Genomic DNA, 21,434 nt, shown 5'->3' with positions numbered 1-21,434 from the left:
TGTGTGTATATATATATATATATATATATCTATATATATATATAGTGGTATATTTAGTGGTGTATTACTGAATATGTTCGTAGATTCCATAGAATAAATATAAGATTTTAAAGTAAAATAAAATTTATGAGAAGGTCTGCATCATTATAATCCAAACAAGAAATAATAAATGCACATTTTCTGGACTCTTAAGTAGCTAAAACACTTGTGACTTCCTGTTCTTTCATTAAATTTGCTTATTGCTTATGTGCTAAATCAACCCCACATTTAAAAAAAAAACCCAAAAAGACAAAAAACATAAATATCAAAATTAAACAATGTTTTGGTATAATATTGAATTACATTAAAAAATAACACAATTAAACCAAATTGTTCTGTTAAAAAAGCTTTATCCTCTGAGTTTCATTGTTTTTTTTATCTGTCTAGTTAGAAAATGGTCCCATTGGGTGAAGTTAAACATTGCTACCAGCAAGTTGCTTCAGTTTGCACTAAATAGGGCAAAATGTTTCTAAAATGTGATTAAAAGCTTTTAAAAAGTTGTGAAGATGGATATATCCCACCCACCCCTATTAGAATCAGGATCTATTGAAAACCAGTCTTCACAGTCAAAGGAAACAACTCATCAGTGGACCATTCTGTTTCTGAACAGTTTTGTTAATATATGATAGAGGAAGTCAGCAGCAACGCCTGAGCATGAACTCTTTATTTAAAGCCCTGTGTGTTCATTCATCTATATATTTGCATAAAAAGAGATGGAAATATATCAGAATCTTAGCTGGTACCTGAATGGGATGTTGGACGGTTCCAACAGAGCTTTGTGTCTGAGCAGGGCGGGTCCAGGTGTGGTGGTTTCATCAAGAAGGTGAACTGAGATGTACTTAGCAGGGGGGCCACCAAAGATCTCTAGTCTTTTCTGCAACACCTGCTCCCAGCGTTGCAGCGTCTTCAGGACAGAGTGACACAGAGGCGACACAACGGGCAAATCTAGTTTCAAAACAAAAACGCACGCACACACAAAAAATGAGGCGACAGCTGAAACAGGCAGAGAAGAATAAGGCAACACTTATCTCCAGCCTGGGTGCTGGACCTTCAAAGACTGTGTGGTGTTCAGTGCTTACCTAGCAGATCGTATCCCGCCATTGGGTAAAAAGACTTGAGGTTGACCAACACCAACTGCACCATGGCCAGACGCATTAAACACCAGCTTGAAAGAAAATAATGACAAATTCAAAATAATTTTAAGGGGGAAGTAAAATTGGGATGCCATACGGCATTCAGACTAAGCATGAAGCAGAATTTTAAAGCACTGTGGGTAAAAACAAGTGAAGAGAAAAACAGAAGCAGCTGTAAACACTTTCAGGAATAATACGAACATGTTGCTGGAGGACAAGATGAGTCACTGTAAAGAGAAATATTCACTCAGTGCTCTGTTACCTGTATGAATTATGGTTTGAATGCTCTCTCTGGGGAGAGTTGGGGTCAAACACGACATCACAGTCGTCATCATCATCTTCATCTTGGCTTTCCTGGCTCTGCTCAGAGTCATAATCGATTCTGTCTTCTGATGGCGGCAACGCAGGCTGAAAGGCAAAAGAACCGAGCAACAACGTAAATGATCAAAACGTAATATATTAGCCCTAAATACGTACCAATAACCAAACAAAAAGCCAATCCAGCAAAGCCGAAATCTTGAAAGATATTAAAAATGTGATGGCAGTGAGTCTTTGTCTATTGTTAGGAATACGGTGGATTACCTTAGCAATGAAAAAATCCCAAATGCTGAGCTCCGGAGGCACAAATTGCTCTTTGAAGATGGAGGCAGCTTCCTGTTCCACAACAGGGCTGCGTTTAGGACTGGAAGGCCCCTCCCGCTCTATCCCAGACTCTTCTCTGGATCCGCTGCGTGATGAAAGAAGCCTGAATCGTTTGGATTTCCTGTCTGAGCCAGCTGGTGAGCCTGAGTACACAAGACGTAAGGTTGAATACTTTAAAATACAAGGCACAAAACAACAACAGCACTACAACCTAGAAGATTAAATAATTTAACTAAACTTCATATTATTTAGCTACAGAGACACCTCCAAAAACACCCTGACGAACCCCCTCCCTGAAAATTAGCCATAACAAAGCAATCACTTGGTGGGGGTGTTCTTGCTGGACTGCTGGGTTTATCCATGATAGCGATGCGAGCGCCTCCTCCAAACACCGTCCTCCAGAGTTTGCTGTTGAGCGGGTGAGCCACGATGCGAAACAGCTCGTTGCTGGAATGAGTGGCCATGCCGTGAACAAACAGACTGAGGAAGACAGCAGTCAGGATCTCACAGAGCAGCACAGCCAAGCCCGGCTGCATCTCCTCACCCGCTGAGCTCAACAGGCCAAAAAGAGAGGCAATACCTGGAGAGAGAGGACAAAATAAAAGAGGGGTGAAGGTAAGGATCATGCAGGACCCCACTCACCCAGCACACACTTTTTGCCTCACTCCCCTCAGGAAGGAGGTTAAGGAGCATTAAGTGTAGAACCACTAGACTGAGGAACAGCTTCTACCCTGAGGCTGTTAGACTCATGAATCTCTGACCAGAATAATCAGTGTGAAAAATCACATCATGTTGCTGCTGATCTGTTTCATGTTGCTGCTGATCTGTTTCATGTTGCTGCTGATCTGTTTCATGTTGATGTGTTCATGTGTGCTCATCTATTCACACAGACTCATGTTCGTGCTGCTGTTCGGCGTAATGTTTTTATGCTACTAGTGCTTAGTGTATATTTAGTTGATGTTTTTCTTAGTTCATATCTTAGATCTTATTACTTTTACATTTTATTGTTGGATGTAACTGGGACCCTGTGTACATAATTTTTTTCCACCACATGCACCACATGGGGTGCGAATGACAAATAAAGAACCTTGAACTTTCACAGTTTGACATCCGTTTTGATCAGATGTTTTAACATTTATAACAAGAAAATGACATTAACAACTTTTAATATTTATTATTATTATTATTAGTATTGGTCTCAACATTGTACTTTATTGCCAACAACCTGGTCCTCATTTTTTAATCTGAACAAACTTTTAATCTGCATGCTTTGACCATAAGTGACTAGTTTATTTGATGTTTATACACTTGTTTAGAGGTCAAACACATATATACTGATGCTGCAGAGCTTCTGTCAGGTAGCTCAGAGTCAACACTTATTTAGCCTCTTTACTCAAAAGAAAGGGGAACTTTCAACCAATTCAATTTACCGTAATAACTTTGTCATTCAAAATTGTACAGTACACTGTGCAAAACTGAATGAAATTTTGTTTCATTTCTCTGAATAAATAACTGGAATACCAGCACATAATTTAATAATCATATGGACTTTGGTGTTTAGAGCAAAAGGTGCAAAAACAACAGAAGCATTTACGCGTGTTAACAAATGTGCCTACATACACATCGACTACTACTACTTCATTTATAAAGCCCTTTAAAACAACCACACAGTTGATAATTCTATTGAATTTTTTCAGGACATAAGAGTAGCTGGTTTTGTAATCAAAACCAGAAAAAAAAAATGTATACAATTTCTGTGCTGTAGCAATGTTTGGTTAATATTACTGACAATTTTTTTTGTTAAATGTTTGTAATTAAACACCATTAAATGCTTAATACAAATAAAACCTATAAAACAAAAAGATAATGTTCTTATAAAAGAATGACAAAGTAAATAAGCATTATATTGAAGTTTTCCACCTTAAACAGAACAATTTTTACTGAACTATTAGCCCTAATCTTCACAAGAAAGTTGAGAGGACAAGTAACAAATTAAGAGATTAAACATACTGCCATCTTCAGTGACAGTTTGTGGTCTCTGATGAGAAATTAATATATTTTTTTTGTAAATTGAGTCAGTTTGCCACCACACTGTCTTCTACTTATGAATCAAGAAAAACACTGAATGTATTTTACAAGTCCTAATTGTGTCACAAGCAATAACACTCCATCTTTTTTCATGGGAAAAAGCTTGAACAGCACTGTTACCATTTCACTTAATGATGCAATTTGTATGATTGCTTTCACAAGCATGATATATTAAATATTAAAAACAGCCACAGGTGATTCCAGTTGAATATTCTGATACTGAAAAATGAAACGTTTATTATATTATTACACAGCAAAATACGACCACTTGCTCTATGCAGATAACTTAGACTAGACCTAAAAAAGAGATGACTTCTGTTGTGACTTGGCACTAATATATATATATATATATATATATATATATATATATATATATATATAAATACACTGAATTGATTGAAAAGAAATTTAATTCAAAACTTAAAATGGCCCACAATGAATTTCACACTGAAAAATTACATTAAAAGATTATCAAAAGCTGATTATATAATCTTTACAATAAAGCATACCAAGCAGTAGCACAAGACACCAAAGATCTTTAGTTTTTGTATTTATTTTATTTTATTTTTTTAAATTAAAACATAAACCTCAACTTTTCGTATGTATATAAAGGAACAAAATAAGTTAGAGCATAATAGCCTTAATAAAGGACGAGTGTAATGAGGTAGGATGATGATTAACTTTTGGTTTACATAAGAAAATGTTTAAATAAAGCCAAAGTTCAGCTGATCATTTACCTGGCCACTGAGCAGGTGACGTGTTGGGCTGAGCATCATCCAGGCAGACAGTTTTGAGCGGCTGCTTCTGAGACAGCAGAACGCTCTGATACACAGTTCCTGTGAAATGGTTCACGTGGCTGTGGGAGAACAGGCCACACAACGTCAGTGTGGAAACTCAAAGCAGCATTTAAATTTAACAAGAGATGCTGCACTGAAAAAAAAACAAACAAACTTTTTAAATCTGGGTTTGTTGGTGTAAATAGATTTTAAAATGCCTCGCTTAAAGTTTTAATTTAGCTTTGAATTTTGGGTTGTTTCAAAGAGTCTATTAAGGTTTTAACACACAGTTGGTGCCTACTTTTATCCAAGCAGGAGCCTGATTGCATTTAAATCAAAAGGAATTCAAAAGTCCAAAGTAGCATCACTCAGAGGAGGCAGCAGCCAGTTCACGAGGTGTTTCTCACAACAAATGACCTCCAAAATCCACTAAAAGAGCAGACGCTTCACACATTGACATGGATACATAACCTCTTTGGGTCATTTAAATCGGATCTTTAGAAAACAAATTAAACTGAACTTAAAAACAAAGTGATGGAGAAAAAAACCCTATCAGAAAGATGCATAGCTAGAAGTCTAATGGTTTATAAATGTATAAAAAGAAATCCCATGCACATGCAAACATCTAAAGTTTAAACCTGACTGTGTTCTTGTCAAACAGACTGAAGCTTATTATACATCAGAGTCTTGAATAAACAAGATTTCTCCTCCCATCTGTAAGAACCAAACACCTAATTAAGAATTCACAATAAGAATGACAAACAGCATCCTGGCAGCGTTCATAATTTATATTCAACATGATCAAAACAGATAAGTGCCTGTCACAATCTTAGCAAACAAAATCTCAACCATTTATTTCCCCATCTTTTAAAATCAACATATGGCAGCACTTTCACGAAGAAAAGGCAAAGAAAAATCTAATCTTAATAAATTTTCTACTTTGGGTAAATATCGAGTGCTTGATCTAAATTTGTGCATTATTTCCTTAATAAAAACATGCATTTGTTAGAAGTTATTTTGTTTCCTGCGCATGTGCCTGCATGAAAAGCTGCAGCACAGAACGTATTTTGCTAGGGGAGTAGTCATTTTTGTGATTCTTATCCCAATGATATTTGAAAAATCTCTGAACTTCAGACGGGCAGCTGTACTCCATGCAGCTTCGTTTAAGACAACTAATCATACAGAGAGAAATCATCACCATGGTTACTAAGAAACAGGAGAAAACACAGCTGTGACCATGCTGCTCTCTCCTGATCTGGAACTGTATCTGTTAACAATCACAACAAATTCAAGAAAAGGCTCATTTGTGCGAAGCAGATTAGCCTGACAGTAAATGTTTCAGGTGAGTGCTGAGCTTTTTAATCAGAATATGTGATGCTTTGATCAGATGTTTTGTGAAAATGCACAACTTCATGCCAGTGCTAATGTCTATATGTTGTTTTGTTTTCTCAACAGGAATAAAACCCAGAAAATGACACAAATTCGTTTCAAAGCTCAATCAATGACTGTGCTACAATTTTATTTGTAAGGTAAAAAGCTTAACTGGATATATCTCGTCAGAATATAGAACCATTGTTTACAATGATTTATATGAAATAGAAACAAATAAGTGCAGTGACAAAATGCTACAAGAAAATAACAAAACTAGTGCAACACTCACTTGTATTTGTGTCCATCACAAAGACACTGATAAATACAGGCAGACAGGGAAGCGGCCAATGTGTGCATCACATAGATCTGAAATTAAAATAAAGGAGCTGTTGTAAATGAAATTTGCTGCATGTGGTAATCATTTGGACTCCTGCCTACTTCCTAACTCTTACACACTTATTTTGTTTCCTAATACAGTGATTAATAGTGAATTTTACGTGGTAAAACAAGAGTTTTCAGCCAATTAAAAACTTATCACCACAAATACTGTTTTTGGCGCATAGTAAGTGACAAAAAGAATAATCTACCCTTAATTATTTGGAAAGTGGAGCCGTGAACTACCTCACCTCATTGTTAACAACATCATGATGTGGGGGAGAGTCGAGCGCAACGATGGTATGCAGGATGTCATGAGTCAGGTTGGTCAGGTAGACGATGGGGTTGGCCACAACGGTCTTCACATTAACTGTACAAGCCATGAGAAGAGGAATAGAAGTGGGCTGGGAACTTGATGCCACCACTGAAGAGATAGAGTCATCCTGTAGGCAGAGGTCAGAGTGGCATGTGTATCACCATAATTGTGTAAACAGCATCAAACCTGCACATATATACAAATTTTCCCAGCTATCTTCTTGGATATATACGTAAACTAGTACAACACCATAACAACTTAAACAAGACACTCTGGATTAACTCTTTTGTTTCTTAGAGAGTAAAAGAGAGAACAAGGAACTGAAAGTTGGCTTGAACGTTTGAAACAGCCTTTTCTTTGCTAAAATAACCTAAAGCAAAGAGCAAAACCATCATGAGCTAAAAATGTCGCACTGGATTTTTAAAACTATTTTTCTATCCGAGTGTGATTGACAGTTAAAGAGCAAAAGAATAAAACACTGGCAATGGAGGGGTGCGTGACTTTGTGTGCACTTTATTCCTGAACATGATTCTCTGTGTATAAGAATACCACATGCTTATTTTCGTCAGCCTTGATGAAGCGCGCTCGGTTCTTTCTAACCTACTTAACAAGAACCCTTCACGTCGTTTGAAGTCAACACAAAGGGGGAAAAAAATCCTCAACGACAATGAAGAAATTTGACATGTATGGAACAAGAGCTTGGAGAAAAGAAAATTATTTTATTTCAAAAACAAAGCGGAAGAGAAAAAAATGACTCCCTGCTTCAAAAACAGTCCCATGTTGACTCATTGACTTGTTTACTTCGTAAGATTTTGCCTCCACTTTTTATTAGTGTCTACGGCAGGACTTTCTTTAGGTGATTGGGGAATTGGCACAACCTGTCAGCTCTTTGCTGAAGGTGCACACATAATCATCAGTGCACAGTAACTGTATGTGTCTGATGTGACAATCTGCTGCAGTAATTTATGATTTTTAGTTGACTTTATGTTTGTGTCGCGCACGCTGTTGCTCATCTGCTCGTTCTTGTTTTCAAAAAGAGGGCGTCGTCAGTTGCAGAGAGACAGTCATACAGTGGATCAGTGAACACAAGGAAGCATGTGGGGGGTGGAGGCACTCATAATTTACTGAATGATTAAAACAATGAACAAGCAATTCGTCGATGTCCCCTGATGCTGAGGGAGTTGAGTATTCGTAGTTTTTGAGGAGTGTTTTTCTGGACTGGAAATAAACAGGGAATGCAAACATTCATGTTTTTCGTCACAAGATCTTCAAGTGGGTAGGAGTTACACTGCGTATAAGAAGAGGTAGATTATGTTTGTCTTTTCTGAGGCAGCACAGTGAGACGGATCCAAGTGAGAGAAGGGAGCAATTTTAACAACGAGGTGCAACGGTGCAGCTAAGGGGTGGCTGGTGGTGACCTTGGCCACCAAATGAATATTTGGCCACCCCAATCATTTGAGTAAATTATACTTTTAAGCAATATAAAAACTAGAAAGCCTATTTTCGTTTGATTGTGGTGGATGGTTTACATGTATATATGGCGGTAGTCATCTTGGGAGTTTGACGTGGCGACCCACTTTTCAAAAGGGAACTTTTTTGCGCCTAGTTTCACTAAAATGGAAGTTAGAATGTTACTTTTTCCCCAAGTTATCCACTTCACATGGCAGCTATTTTGGATCTTGATATGGCAACCCAATTTTCAAAAAGACTTTTCTCACATCTAGATGCAAACACACATCAAAACCGAAGTCTGTACCTCACTGACAAGTTATCGTGCTCGCAACATGCACGGACGGACGGACAAACAGATAGAGGGTATTTCCCATTCCCCTTCTTCGTGCGGCGACGGGAGACAAAAAGGGGAAAAATGTGCCATTGTATTTAATAAATTTAGCAAGTATTTAATTTTTTTTAAACAAATCTGAAATAACAGATAATAAAAAGTAAATTGAATTAATTTTGAAATTTAATTTATCAGTTTATTTTAAGGTTAATTTGGGTCTTCCAGGGACTTTATCAGTCTGACAGCTTATTTATAATGAATGACACAATCTGATGCTGAACCTCAACTTTTATCATTTTAAGGTTGTTTATGTTCCACTGATTCATTTAATGGCAATTAGTAAAGATAACATTTTACTCTGTGTTTTAATAATTTATTAATAAATGTTGCTGCTCGTGCAGCTTGAATCTGTGCATCATGGATGTCAAACACAAACTCACAACTCTGTCAATGTCTTATTAATTTTAAATACTCTTAATTTATATTCGTATTACTTTAACGTTTGACTTTTCATTTGATCCATAATTTTCTCATTTAACATTTATGCACAGTGTTAGTAAGGAAAATTATAGATTTTTATTTAAAAGATAAAAACAAGAGCAATTATTATTATTATTATTTTAGTTAGAAAAATAAAAGATCATGGTAAATAAACCTATGTGGGAACATAAAAATAAATAAGTTTCTAAAATTAATAGAACTTGTTATAAAAATATATGTAAATTTTCAATAGCCAACTTACAAACATTTTCAATGAAATGCTTCACTTTTACCAACTAAGAGCACATAATGTGTATTAAGTAAAGATGAAATATGCATTTTACTTTTGGTAAAATGTTTTGTAAATGTGTAAAACATTTTAAGACTTTTAAACAACTTGCTGCCCCTCTGAGTTAAATGTGCAACTCTGAACACTAATGTAAAAGTAGAAAATTATAGTTCCGTCACTGATTTGCTCCAAGTTGTTTTGTGATGTCCATCATATTTTTTAATGCTCATATTAATTCTTGTTATTTGAAGTATGTAAAACTATTGACAGTTGAAATTTGAGCAAGTTGTGCAACCAATTAGTTGTTGCTCCTTCTTAAAAACTGCCCTGCCTGTCTACCTGCAGCTTTAGTGCATGTTTTATTCACCTGGTGGGACTCCTGTAGCAGCAATATGAGCTCCATGCGTACAGAAGCTAGCCCTCCGCCATGAGAGCCATGCAAGCTGCAGTAGCTCAGAAACATCCTCAGTAAAGGCTGGTTACTCTGCAGCCAGAGTCTCCTGCTCCTCTGGTTGTCACCACGGGGGCTCCCAGGCTGGAAAACATTGCAGATTTTTCAGTTTTATGAACAAATGATTAAGTATTTATACACCTATGACAAAAATACTGACACTGGTAGGTGAAACTCTGTTAGTCTCTTCTTTCAATTAATAGATGTGTTTCAATATACGTTTATTGCAATAAATCAATCAGTGGTTTGAAAAACACAAACAAATCTGTGCTGAAACCTGATCTATTTATTTTTATTATTACAGCATGAAGACAGCCATCAACACCCACCTGTTCTTCTTCCACTAGTCCAGAAACAGGGTTATTACCCTGGACTGACTGCTCTTGCAAGCAGGGCTTATAGCCACAACAGCGCTGGTGAGCCACCACCTGGGTCCAAACAAAAACACAAAATATATATTTTATTCAATTCCTCAAGAGGGTGTTTATCATTTATGCATGTTAGCTGTAGCAAAGCATTTTACCAAAACATCCAATTGTTTTCACATGAGAAGAAACTCCTAGTGATTTCAGCAATGTGATGTTTATATAAACTGACAAGTTGAACAAGTTGAAACAGTAACACAATCTGAGGAGAAATGTGTGGGAGTTATGCAAAAATAAAAGTTCAACTGAGGGAACTTCAAATCAGATCATTTTTTACAATGAACAGGGTATAAATTTTAGCTATAACATTTATAATTTGTATAGCTTTTGACCTTAAAACGGTTTAAAACAATTTTTGTACCTCTCTTTCTAGCCATTGGCAGAGCTGGTAACGTAGCTTCCCTCCATCCAGATCATACCCGGTTGACAGCGTCCGCAGCTCTGTGGTCATAATCTTCAAGCAAGCAGTGAACTTGAGTTGGGCCAAAAAGATGTCATCACATGGTGCAATGAACTCACTGCTGTCTGCACTCTTATCACTTTTCACCGTTTCTGCTATCGTCAACACAGAGTCTTGTTTGTCTTGAAACACACTGTTGTCTGCAGCTTTAATTTCTGTTTTAGTCTCGTTATGATTCTCCTCCTCATCATCATCTTCATCTTTGTCACTATCCCACTTCAATTCCAGGGGCTCATCTGGAAGGGTCAGTGATTGCTGGCTCCAGTCAAAACTTAACACTGAATCTGATTTGCTGTTGCTGTTCGCATCCGAGTGGTAGCCGTTCAGGTCAGGTGGAGACCAGTCGGGTTCTGAGTGCCCGTTCCTGCTCCCAACACTGAGTTCAGGTGTAATGCTTGTGTCCTCGTGTCTGGAGAGTTTAGAATGCTTGCGGACTTTGGGCATTTTGGAAAGGACTTCAAGGGCTAGCATAGGGCACCCAGCGTGCAGATGTGCATATGCAGCTGTGAAAAACAATCTTCTCTCGTCCAGACTGATGGAGTCAGCCCTGCGACCTTCAGCAGTCAAAGCCACTTTTGCCTTGTCTGAGGAAACAAAATGGCGGCGGAGAAGGAGAGGGTGTGTACGGAGGTAGATGTAAAAGTTAAAGACCTCAGGGTTGCAAGCAGACATGGCCGAAGAACCTGTAATAAAGTCAGAACAGAAAACAGTATTAAAAAACTCATATATATATATATTGTTTTACATTTTAAACAAACAACAAATAAGTGTATCCTGCCCTGGAACCTACTTAAAGTAAGACAAAAAAGAAAAGGGAATAAAATTCCCCCCATTGACATTTTGTATCATTGATGTAGGAAAGAAATGGATTCCAGGTTATTTCATATGATACAGCCTTACTGGACAAAGTCAGCCTGATTTCTTTTCCAATTTAAATAATAGACCTCTCTAATCAAGCTTGTATATGTAGACATATTTCTAACTCAACATTAGCCTCCTGGGTAGCAGAGTTGTGAAAGCTATTAGGTACTCTTTAGCAGAAGGAGCAGCAAATGAAATAGTGAAACCTCCAAAAAGGCAATTAAGGGATTAAAAGCATATGCGCTAAAGTTACACTAGACCACACAAAAAAAAAAAAAAAAAAAATCTATCAGACCAGAATTTCTTCATGAAGAGGCAGATATAAAACATATGTGAGTAAATGGATGGGGCTTGTGGGCATTGTTCACACAAAGGGGACACTGTGCCAAACATTTTTGCTAGCCAGGCTGTAACGTAGTGAGGTCAGTGTAACAGATAACATCACACGAGAGAGTCACAGTTATTCTGATATTCATTGATGAGCCTTTAAATAACTTTAAAGGTGCAGCCGTAGAAGAAATTGTGCACTGAAACTACTTGGTGGTTACGTAAATGTCAAGAGAGCTTACAGCTAGTAGTTTAAAAGATTGGGAAAAGCTGGAATCAATTTTTTATGAGTGCTAAAAAGTAAAAATACATGACAGCTTGTTCTGAAGTCTTGCTAAAGAGAAAACATCTAACTTTGAAACAGCAGAGCAATTTTCACCTTTGTAGCAGGAGACATCCTCTCTGTAAACATGAGGGTGATTTGAGGATTTATAAATTCATAAAATCACATGAAGCACAGGGGTGTTATTCCAAGAACAATTGAGCTTTTAAGTCAAAAATGAGTTCATATTCGGTTCAACTTGTCATCTGTTCTTAAAATGTTATTCAGATCATTTTCAGTAGGATTGTATGAGCTCCTCCATTATCAGTGTAACAAATTTTCTGAACAACAGATTGAAAAGTTGTAAAACTATTTGATAATTCTTGATTAAATAATAATAATTTAAGAAAAAACAGGACATACCACTGTCATATTTATTTTCGAAGGATCCAGAGCTTTTGCAGTGAGCAGGCTGCTCAATTAGAGTGTCCAGCGCTTTGCTATAGTCCTCCAGGACCCAGTAAGCTATGCTCCGTAGGAATGGATCCAGGTGTGCTGGAATCTAAAATACAGAGAAAATCTTGTTAATTATTAAAAAGGATGTGAAACAACACCACATCGGTCAAACGTGACTTTTTTTTTTTAACAGAAGGAACAACAGCTTTGACGTATATTAATAAACACATGCACACACAAACCTGTTTGTCACGTCCCAAAACGTATCTCTGGAGGATCTTTTTATATGTGGACGCCGTCTCAAACTCTGACTCATACAGTCTAGAGATCACCAGGGCCAGCTGCAGGTCCTGCATTTTCTCTAAACACACCTGAAGAAGAAAAAACAACATTCACAGTAAATTCTAGTTTGAACAGGGCCTTCCATCTTTAGCACAAGACCCAAATAATGTAAATTCAGGATTCACAAAAATCCACTGAGATGAAATCCTCTGGCATTAAATGCTTATTTCTAGCTGTAAAAACAGAGGAAATTAAACGGCAAAATAAAAATTAAACAAAAGGAGAAAAATAAAAGCCTGTGCTCACAGCAAAACAAGTATGGACAGTTGAAGTTGTTGTGGATGCTTAAAGCTGATAAGGTATGAGGTGCATTTCAATGAGACTACCTCCCAGCCAGGGAGAATGAGCAAAGTCAATGATAGCCCTTTGCCTGGGCAATGCTCATTTCCATAAAAATCCTCAGAGGTTGTAGTTACTCATGCAGATGAAATAATGTGACTCGCTGCTTAAGGGAGCATCTGAGCAGAAATAACCTTGATAAGTAAAAGTTTAAACAATCAAAATGTGTCAGCTGCATGGATGATAGCTGCACTCATGCTGCTTCAGCGTGCAGCTATTCCAGCCACCGTGCACTATTTGCACACAGTAACAAAGACACTACATATATAATAAATAGGCCTGTCGCGATAAACAATAAATCAATTAATCGCATGATAAATGAAAATTAATGATCTCTTTCATTTATTGACTTTATTGTTTCTTCATGTCTCTTTCTACTGAAGACACTGGATGACAAAAGGTTCAACTCTGGCGCTTTTCACTGAACCCTCTCTTTCTCTTTAAAATCTGTTTTAACTGTCCAAAATCACATTTTTTGATTGTTAAAAGCAGCTAAGCTGAGAAGCTAAGCTACGAGCTAAGCTCACAGGCCGACCTCGGAAAAAGACCTCCGGTTTGTCAAAGCTCCAAAATTCACGGTTGAAACCCGTGCCTTCGTGTAAAAAGTTGTTTTTCTCTGAAAAAAAAGCTGAGAACTTGTTTACTGATTTTTTTATTAAACGTTTTGTGTGAAAAATGCTATGCTCAAGAGCTCAAACCACACCGAGTGTCCGTCATTTTGAGAACTGAAAAAAAGGAGAGACAGCCCATGTCACGTCAAGGGGCATCCATCCCATTTTTCTTAAAGACACGCTGCTCACTCCCTCACTAGCCATCCTTCGGTTCAAACAGTCTTATACTGCCATCCGGTGATCCAAAAAGATACTACACACAAAAGAAATCAACATTTCTTCTTAAATTTGACAATTACTAATTATTGTCAAATTTCAAACAATATTATCGTTTATCGCAATAATTTCTGAGACAATTAATCACCCAGAAAGATTTCCCCTCATTGCATGTCCACCCAAACAACACATCCCTAACTACTGGCTTGTAGAACCAATTATCATGATCTCGATGCCTATCTGTGTCGCCAGGCATCTAACAATTATAAGATTAATTTGCCACAAAAGCCCGATATTAATCCCTAGTCTTAAGCACTACCCCTCCCAAAAAACCCGTTATTTTTCCGTTAAACAATAATAAAAAAGTTGTTGATTTTTAGAAAGAAAGGATCAGTAAACTTTTATCAGTGGAAGAGAAATCATTTAGTACTTTTAGAAAAAAATGTCTATGATTAGACTAAAAAAATGCATCAGTGATTCATCTGACATTTAGGAATGAGTATTTTGAAGTTCATTTGGGTCCTCATGGTCTCAAATTTTGCCATATACTAGTCAAGACTACATGAATAAACATCTATTAAATATGAAAATATGATGCAGGATAAGCTCAACTTGAATGAGAAAGTGTACAAATAAAAGTGCGAAGCACTTTATTTTAACTTCAGCTTTATAAGGCTGTGAAGTGGCAACACAGCGGAACGAACAAAACCTTGTTAGAAGCATTTTGTCATGTCAGTTTTCCACTTGCCTCCACAGCATCTTTGAGGGAGCCGGCGAGAAGAAAAAAAGCCGCAGAATGCTGGAATCGCTGTTTTCCCAACAGAGAGAAGGCATTCTTCAGTGCTGCTTTCCTCCATCTGTCCTCGCTGAAGTTGTTGTGGAAAAACTCTGTCATTTTTACATTCTTCTGAGACCTGCGTGAATGGCATTTAAACAGTGTTGGTGTCACTGGTTTGCAGCACTTTTGACAGAACTGAGCTTGTATGAGGGTATTGCACAAACTCATGTCAATTCTACTTACCTGTACAGTCCCCAAACCACTGCCTTCTTTTTCATGGCAAGGTAAAATATAGCTGCATCCAGAGGATCATTGTTTCGCTGAAAGGAAGCCTTGGCAACCTGACAAAAAGGAACAACTGATTCAGCTATAGTCATAACCACCTCAGCTTAGACAAGAGTTATCTAAGGAACATGTTTTTGTTTTATGGGACATTTCAAGATGAAGCTCTCCGTTACAGTAATGCATTCTGGAGCAAACTCAGCAAAACTGTACTTAACACTTAATTTAAAAACTGAACAATCAGAACAGGTATGCCAAGCTCAGGCATAAACTGATGCTCCTTTAAGTGAAGTTTATTTTTTAAAAAACAATTCGCAAACGTTTAACCTTGAGAAAAAACTTAAACATTAGAAAAATAGCCTGAATCAGTGGTGCTCAGAGTAACATCCCATGTTCACAATAACTTTACAACCTTGAATACACTAATTAGAAAAAGGTATTTTTATAATCTTATGGTGCTGAAGTTTTTTTTTTTTTTTTTTTTGTAGATTTTGTTTTAACAGTAGCTGGTATTATGTAGCAACAAACATTATATGCACTTACAATTAACTGTATAAAAATGTTTATCAGCAGAAAAACTAGATGCTACATTGTTACAAATATCTCAGTGAGCAAACATTTACTTTAGGTTAAATTTAGATTTGAGTTAAGAACCTAATTAATAACAATGAAGTTACTGCTGTACCTTCTCAATGCACTTGCGCAGCTTATTGGTGCTGCACAACCACCAGCCCACGCCCATCGAGCGCAGCTCTGTCCAGGTGGGCTCCCCTTTCTGCAAAGCAGGCAGCATGTTCAGCAGCTCCTCCTCAGCTTCAGAGTGAAAGGCCCAGGCATAATGACAGGTTGACAGACCTACAGAGAAGACAAAGAAAGAGGTTTAGAAAATAAATCTTTGTATTCCATAGCTCGAATATCCACACCGACTAATAGCTATAAAACAAAGCTGCCCTCTTGACAGTTAAAGTGTTTGGACGTTTCATAAATTGCCCAAAGGTAACTTTACTGTAGTAGTTAGGGATGATGAATAGACAGTGGATTATTCACTTCATTTAACGAGATTTACAATCAGGTAATTACAGTAAGGATCATGAATTATGTGCTCTTCCTTTGGCTTTAGGGATCCATAGTGTTATTAACCTGATACCTCAGTGAGTGTGCATTAGCATTGCTGAAAAAGTGCAAGGACATTTATTAATTTTGTAACAAGATGGAAACTTGGCAAACTCCGTGGCTCAGTGAGCAAACTGATGCACTTTTGACCATTTAGTCAATATAATGCAATGAAGTATACACTTGTTGCAGCTCTAAACTGCTGCAATTACACTCCCCTGTGGATGACTAACTAACTTGATGTGATTTTTCTTTGTATCTAATGTATACTGTATCAGTGTCTGTTTATAATTGGTACCAGCATGACCTGCCTTTTCTGTTGCTTGTTACATGCACTGCTTGCTGTTGCTGACCAATGTTTCAGTCTTCTGAGCCAATTAGTACCATCCTCTGTGAACCTGGTTTGCAATATTGCTGCTTAAATCACCAAGCTAACTGTCATTTAGCACACATTATTAGCATTCATTTTTTAGTGAAAGTAACTAAGGGTGCTACCTGTATGTTTATGTTTGGTTAGTCAGTTCAGTTTATTGAAAAGTGGCTATTTTCTATTACAAATGTGTAGGATAGCTTAACAAGCTCCAGAGAAGAGTTAATCATTTTGAAAATCCATGGGTGCTCTGATCCTCCCTTTTATCTGATGTCACACTGTGAGGTCTTGGTGTCATTACACATTTGTTTTTTATGTATATGCCAGGAACAAAATTGCATAACATTTGAAAGTTTCTACTTTACCTTGCCGTAGCAGCTGTGCTCGATGTACAGGAGGCAAGGAGGTTAGAAGAAAGGTATGGAGTCTGACAGCCAGCAAGAACCTCAGTCCACATTCATCAAGAGTCTCTCCACCTTTAAAAATAGACTCCCAGTTATAACTTTTTCCCCTCCCAAATACCACAACACACACTGTATACAAAGCATTTCTGTTGGTTCTGTGTCAATATAATATGATTTTGTTTCTTTGAGAACCTTTGCTCTTGTCCTGGTTGTCTTTGAGGTCTGTGCTTGTGGTAGCGATGGTATCTGCCAGAGCCATAAGCGACATCTGCTCCATTCGAGTTAATCCAGGCAAACTGGAGTGGAGGAGGTGGCTTGACAGGACCTGAGCATGCTCTGGACCAAAGTATGTTGGACTGTACTGGGACAAGTCTATCACCTACAAAAATGAAACCCAACGGTACAATGAGTAGAATCCATTTTAGTTATATTAACGCAGAGAGGCAGAAATCATTTTAGGGCACAGTTGCATGCATACGTTCATACATAAGTGTTTCCTCTGAGGGAGGGGAGGAGTGGAGATGGTGTTAGCGGAGAGCTATGGTTGTATTGCCAGCAGTTGTCAACAGGGAAGGGGGGGGGGGGGGGGGTTGTTGTTGGCAATGTTAGCGGAGTGCTAGTATTGCTGGCACCAGACGATGAGGAGAGGAGTGTTCGTCTTTGTATTGAAGTTGTGTGTTTGTCATATGCAAGGTTAACACAGGGTTAACAGTACAATGAAACGCTTAGGATGAGAAGAACCGATTTGACTTGCTCAAAAAACAAAGAACAAACAAGAAATACTAAAAGCATGCAATAAGGGTACACAAAAAAGTAACAAAAAGTGAAAAAGTAATTATAATATTTACAATGTCCTAAAGAAGGATTACAGTACAAATGCTAGGTCTGAGCAGAGCTGCTACAATCTCCGCTCTCCGTCTGTGGTGAAGCAGTCTGCTGGGGGTGGGGGTTTGGTAGACAGGGTACTCAGTTCTATTGACAGGGTGGGGTGCCCTCCTTGGATAATGGTAGGTGAAACCCTGTGCGTACACACATACATACCCCCACAAACAAATATACATGTACATATACATATAGACAGCTCAACAAGACAAAAAAGCTGTTGCTAACCTTATTCCCATTTTCCTCCCGTTCGTTATCCAGGGGTTTAAAATCCACAGTGTTGGGTGTATGAAAGAGTTCATCATAAGCATCAGTCTGGCTGGAGCCACGCCCACTGTCTCCACTCATACTGCCCACATTTTCTGTAGAGACATGCATGACAGTTAAAATTTACACATCAAGTGTCTTACAACAAGAATGGAAAGATGGTCCCTTTCATCACTTGGTTTTGCATGGGATGCAAGTTTAATTGAATGGTTAATATTTAAACTACCGGTACATGCTGCGAGCTCACCAAGTTGTGACGTGTCCTCATCAGCTGCCAGCAGGGCGTACAAAGGCATGGGAGGGATGGAGCTTATCTCTGTGTAGTCAGGGCTGGAGCTCTCTGAATTGCTGAATATTTTCTGGTCCCTTGCTGTGCTGCCTCCGACACTGATAGTTCGAGACCGCACACGTTTCTCTGGATTGGTGGCATTATCTTTAAGTATCACAATTTCTCCAGCAATGCATTTCACCAAGTGTGAGAGGATTGCTTTGGCACGGTGAACCTTAAAAACAGAAAGAATGTGTTACTCCCAGAAATTCTATCATAATGTTATAGTTGTTATAATGTGCTGTTAAAAAATAAACATTTATGTAATGAGCTACACTTTGTGTCATATCAGCTAATAAAGATACTCAAGAAAATAAAAAATAAATAAATACTTTTCTGCAGGTTTATTGTGTATAACCTTTTATACATGTCTATATTTCTTAATTATTCACAATTTAATTACATTTTGATGAGTAAATTTCATATTCTGGCTAAACGTGTTTTTAAATTGCCTATTGAGAAACACTGAAAACTATTAGTAGCTCCACTAACAATGTGAAAAGTACTTTAAATTTGTTGGAAACAGTGCCATAAAAAATGGATACATTTTATAAGGAACTATGCAGCTCTATATCCAGTGGTTTGGTCACAAAAAGCATAAAATTCAAGAAGACTAAGTTTTGTCACCCTAGAAACTGCTTTAGTTTGCTCCTACGGCACAAACTGTGTTGTTTTTATCAGTAGTTTTCAGTGGCGCAAAGAATTTACTCTTTAAAACAGTAATAAGTGTGTACTTGTTGGACTTCCACAATAAGAAATGTTTGATAAAGAAAAAAATATATACAGTGTCTGCTTGTAATGTGCTATTGATAAGTCTGTCCATTTCAGCAAAAGAAAGTCTAACAGTTCTCTAGTTGGTGTTGCACTTGGAAACAATAAGACTTTTTTTTTTTTTTTTACCTTTCCAAGGTCCATTAGCTCCAGTAACTGCACAGGATGGTATTGAGGTAGAGTAGGAAAGAGATGATAAGCTGCTTCAAAGAGCCCATAATCTTCCATCTCCTCAGGAAGGTCGTACGCTGTTTTCTTCCCACTGAGTTTCTGAGCCAGGCTCATCATTGATCTTGTTAGGCTCCTTTTGGGAAGGGTCAGTGAAGACATGGGAGCTGCAGAGTTATGACCGTCCTCCTGATACTGTCTGATGGCTGAGGCTATAGAGGAGATGCTGCTGCTGATATCTGTATCTTGGACAACTGTAATATTAGGTTTGGGGGGAACTGGGGGCTGCCACTGAGAATAAACATGCATCTCGCATTCCATGCCCACTACCAATATCCCATCTCGAACCCAGGAGAGGGAAATTGGGATGGGCAAAGAGCCTTCAACAGAGGACACCAGATTGACTAGGCGAAGCAGAACCAAGCGAGACAAGCTTTGGTCTTTGTTTGACTCAGATGACAAACCTAGCTCTGGAGGCTTTCCAGACAGTCGACCGTACATATAAATCTTTGTCCCAATACTAACAGTCAGTACGTGGGATCCATCTTCTTGAGAAACCCAGTCCAAGTGAACCAGACTCTTACTAGCAGAACCTGGACAGTGTTCAATTGGTGCAGAAAAGTGAAAATTACTGGAAATATTGGAACTTCCAGTTGTACCAATGCCAGCAGCAGAATTAATTGGGGAATCTGTGGCATCCAAGACTATGGTTTGCTCAAGAATCCACTGTGAACCACCAGTGGACTCACACTGGAAGATGCTGATGTGCACTGGTGGTTCTCTTGTGTTGGCTGGGTTAGGAGTCAGACTTGGGTGCACAATCAGGGTTGGGATCAGGTGGGTGTTATTGTGGAATGCATATGGGGAGGATGACAGGTTGGGAAAAGTTGGAAGTAGATGGGAGCTCAGTTGAGGTGTTGAGTTTAGAGGTGTGTTTGGTGCCTCCCTGTAGGCTACAGCGATCCGTCCAGTATGACAGCAGCTCACCTTGATGGGACGACCAGGCACACTTATTGAGCTGCTGTTGGGAAGTCTTTCCTCCACCAGGAGTGGCCACTCCTCCCACTGGTACACCAAGCTGTCAGAACTGGAGGGTTCAGGTGAAACATTACATGTCCAGAAGCGCACTTTTCCATCGGAACAGGAAGTGGCAAGAAGGTAAGGCACGCGACCGGATGGCAGAGAACATGATGCGCTCAAGTGACCTAAAAAAGGAAGTGATTATTTTATTATTATACTTTGTTTAAGGTAATTAACAATTAATATCTTATCTGTTGTCAAAAAGTATTTGAGCAGCCTAAGTTGTAATTATTATTATTATTATTAATAAACTATTATTTAACTAGGTAGATCTCATCGAGATTAAAATTCTCTTTTTCAAGAGACCTGGCCAAGAAAGGCAGCAGCAAACAGACATTAGCAATCATAAAACCACAAATATCAAAACAAAATTAAAATACACCATAAAAACATCCATAAAAACTAAAATGGGACTAAAATAGAATTTGATTATCTGTTTAAATATTTACAAACAAAAGCCTAATTTACAAGCTGAGTAAGAATGGCCTTAAAAATATTAAGAGGCTAAGTCCTTCATCTTCAACTCTTTCTGCAGTTGATTCCAGCCTGAGGGAGCAGCAAACTGTTTGTAAAAACAGAGTTTCATTCTGGATAACCAATAGAAAGAAATGCTGCCTCCTTCAAACAACTTAATTCTCAAAAGTTTTATAACAGTTCAAGCAAACACTATACTATAAAACCTGCACATCACAGTCAACTGTGCATTACATGGTGACAGAAGTGCCACAGGTTGTTTGCACTTGCAAACTTCCTTAGAATTCATGTAGAGGAACATGGACAGAACCACTATAAACTTTTGAGATTAAAGTTATTCTAAGAGAATAGCCTTGATCTTAGAAAGACTAGCTATTATCTTGTCTATCTGTTCATTATACTAAACTATCCTGATGCATGCTCAATAATCCAGGTAGAAAAATCTAAAAAAGTTAAATCTGGTCCTCTGGACATT

The 21,434-nt window shown here is 37.9% G+C and overlaps 1 protein-coding gene across 1 annotated transcript in view; it reads right to left on the bottom strand.

The window, feature by feature from the left end:
* The window catches only part of LOC119413905 (dmX-like protein 1), a 51,637-nt gene that overhangs the window by 15,972 nt on the left and 14,231 nt on the right, over positions 1-21,434 (bottom strand). The window contains exons 18-38 of the mRNA XM_037680970.1: positions 19,367-20,610; positions 18,386-18,641; positions 18,100-18,233; positions 17,182-17,368; positions 16,951-17,061; positions 15,788-15,957; positions 15,064-15,161; positions 14,791-14,956; positions 12,777-12,905; positions 12,502-12,640; positions 10,530-11,311; positions 10,073-10,171; positions 9,660-9,827; positions 6,676-6,867; positions 6,339-6,415; positions 4,640-4,758; positions 2,137-2,394; positions 1,755-1,957; positions 1,435-1,580; positions 1,119-1,204; positions 783-984 (exon numbers count right to left, since the gene is read on the bottom strand). Coding sequence (XP_037536898.1) covers positions 783-984; positions 1,119-1,204; positions 1,435-1,580; positions 1,755-1,957; positions 2,137-2,394; positions 4,640-4,758; positions 6,339-6,415; positions 6,676-6,867; positions 9,660-9,827; positions 10,073-10,171; positions 10,530-11,311; positions 12,502-12,640; positions 12,777-12,905; positions 14,791-14,956; positions 15,064-15,161; positions 15,788-15,957; positions 16,951-17,061; positions 17,182-17,368; positions 18,100-18,233; positions 18,386-18,641; positions 19,367-20,610 — 4,966 coding nt within the window. The remainder of the gene's footprint in view (positions 1-782; positions 985-1,118; positions 1,205-1,434; positions 1,581-1,754; positions 1,958-2,136; positions 2,395-4,639; positions 4,759-6,338; positions 6,416-6,675; positions 6,868-9,659; positions 9,828-10,072; positions 10,172-10,529; positions 11,312-12,501; positions 12,641-12,776; positions 12,906-14,790; positions 14,957-15,063; positions 15,162-15,787; positions 15,958-16,950; positions 17,062-17,181; positions 17,369-18,099; positions 18,234-18,385; positions 18,642-19,366; positions 20,611-21,434) is intronic.

Source organism: Nematolebias whitei, chromosome 8 (genome assembly GCF_014905685.2).
Source record: "Nematolebias whitei isolate Nwh7 chromosome 8, NemWhi1, whole genome shotgun sequence".
NCBI classification, from domain to species: domain Eukaryota; kingdom Metazoa; phylum Chordata; class Actinopteri; order Cyprinodontiformes; family Rivulidae; genus Nematolebias; species Nematolebias whitei.
Note: the sequence above shows the minus strand (reverse complement) of the source record. Positions and strands in the feature narration are given on the sequence as shown.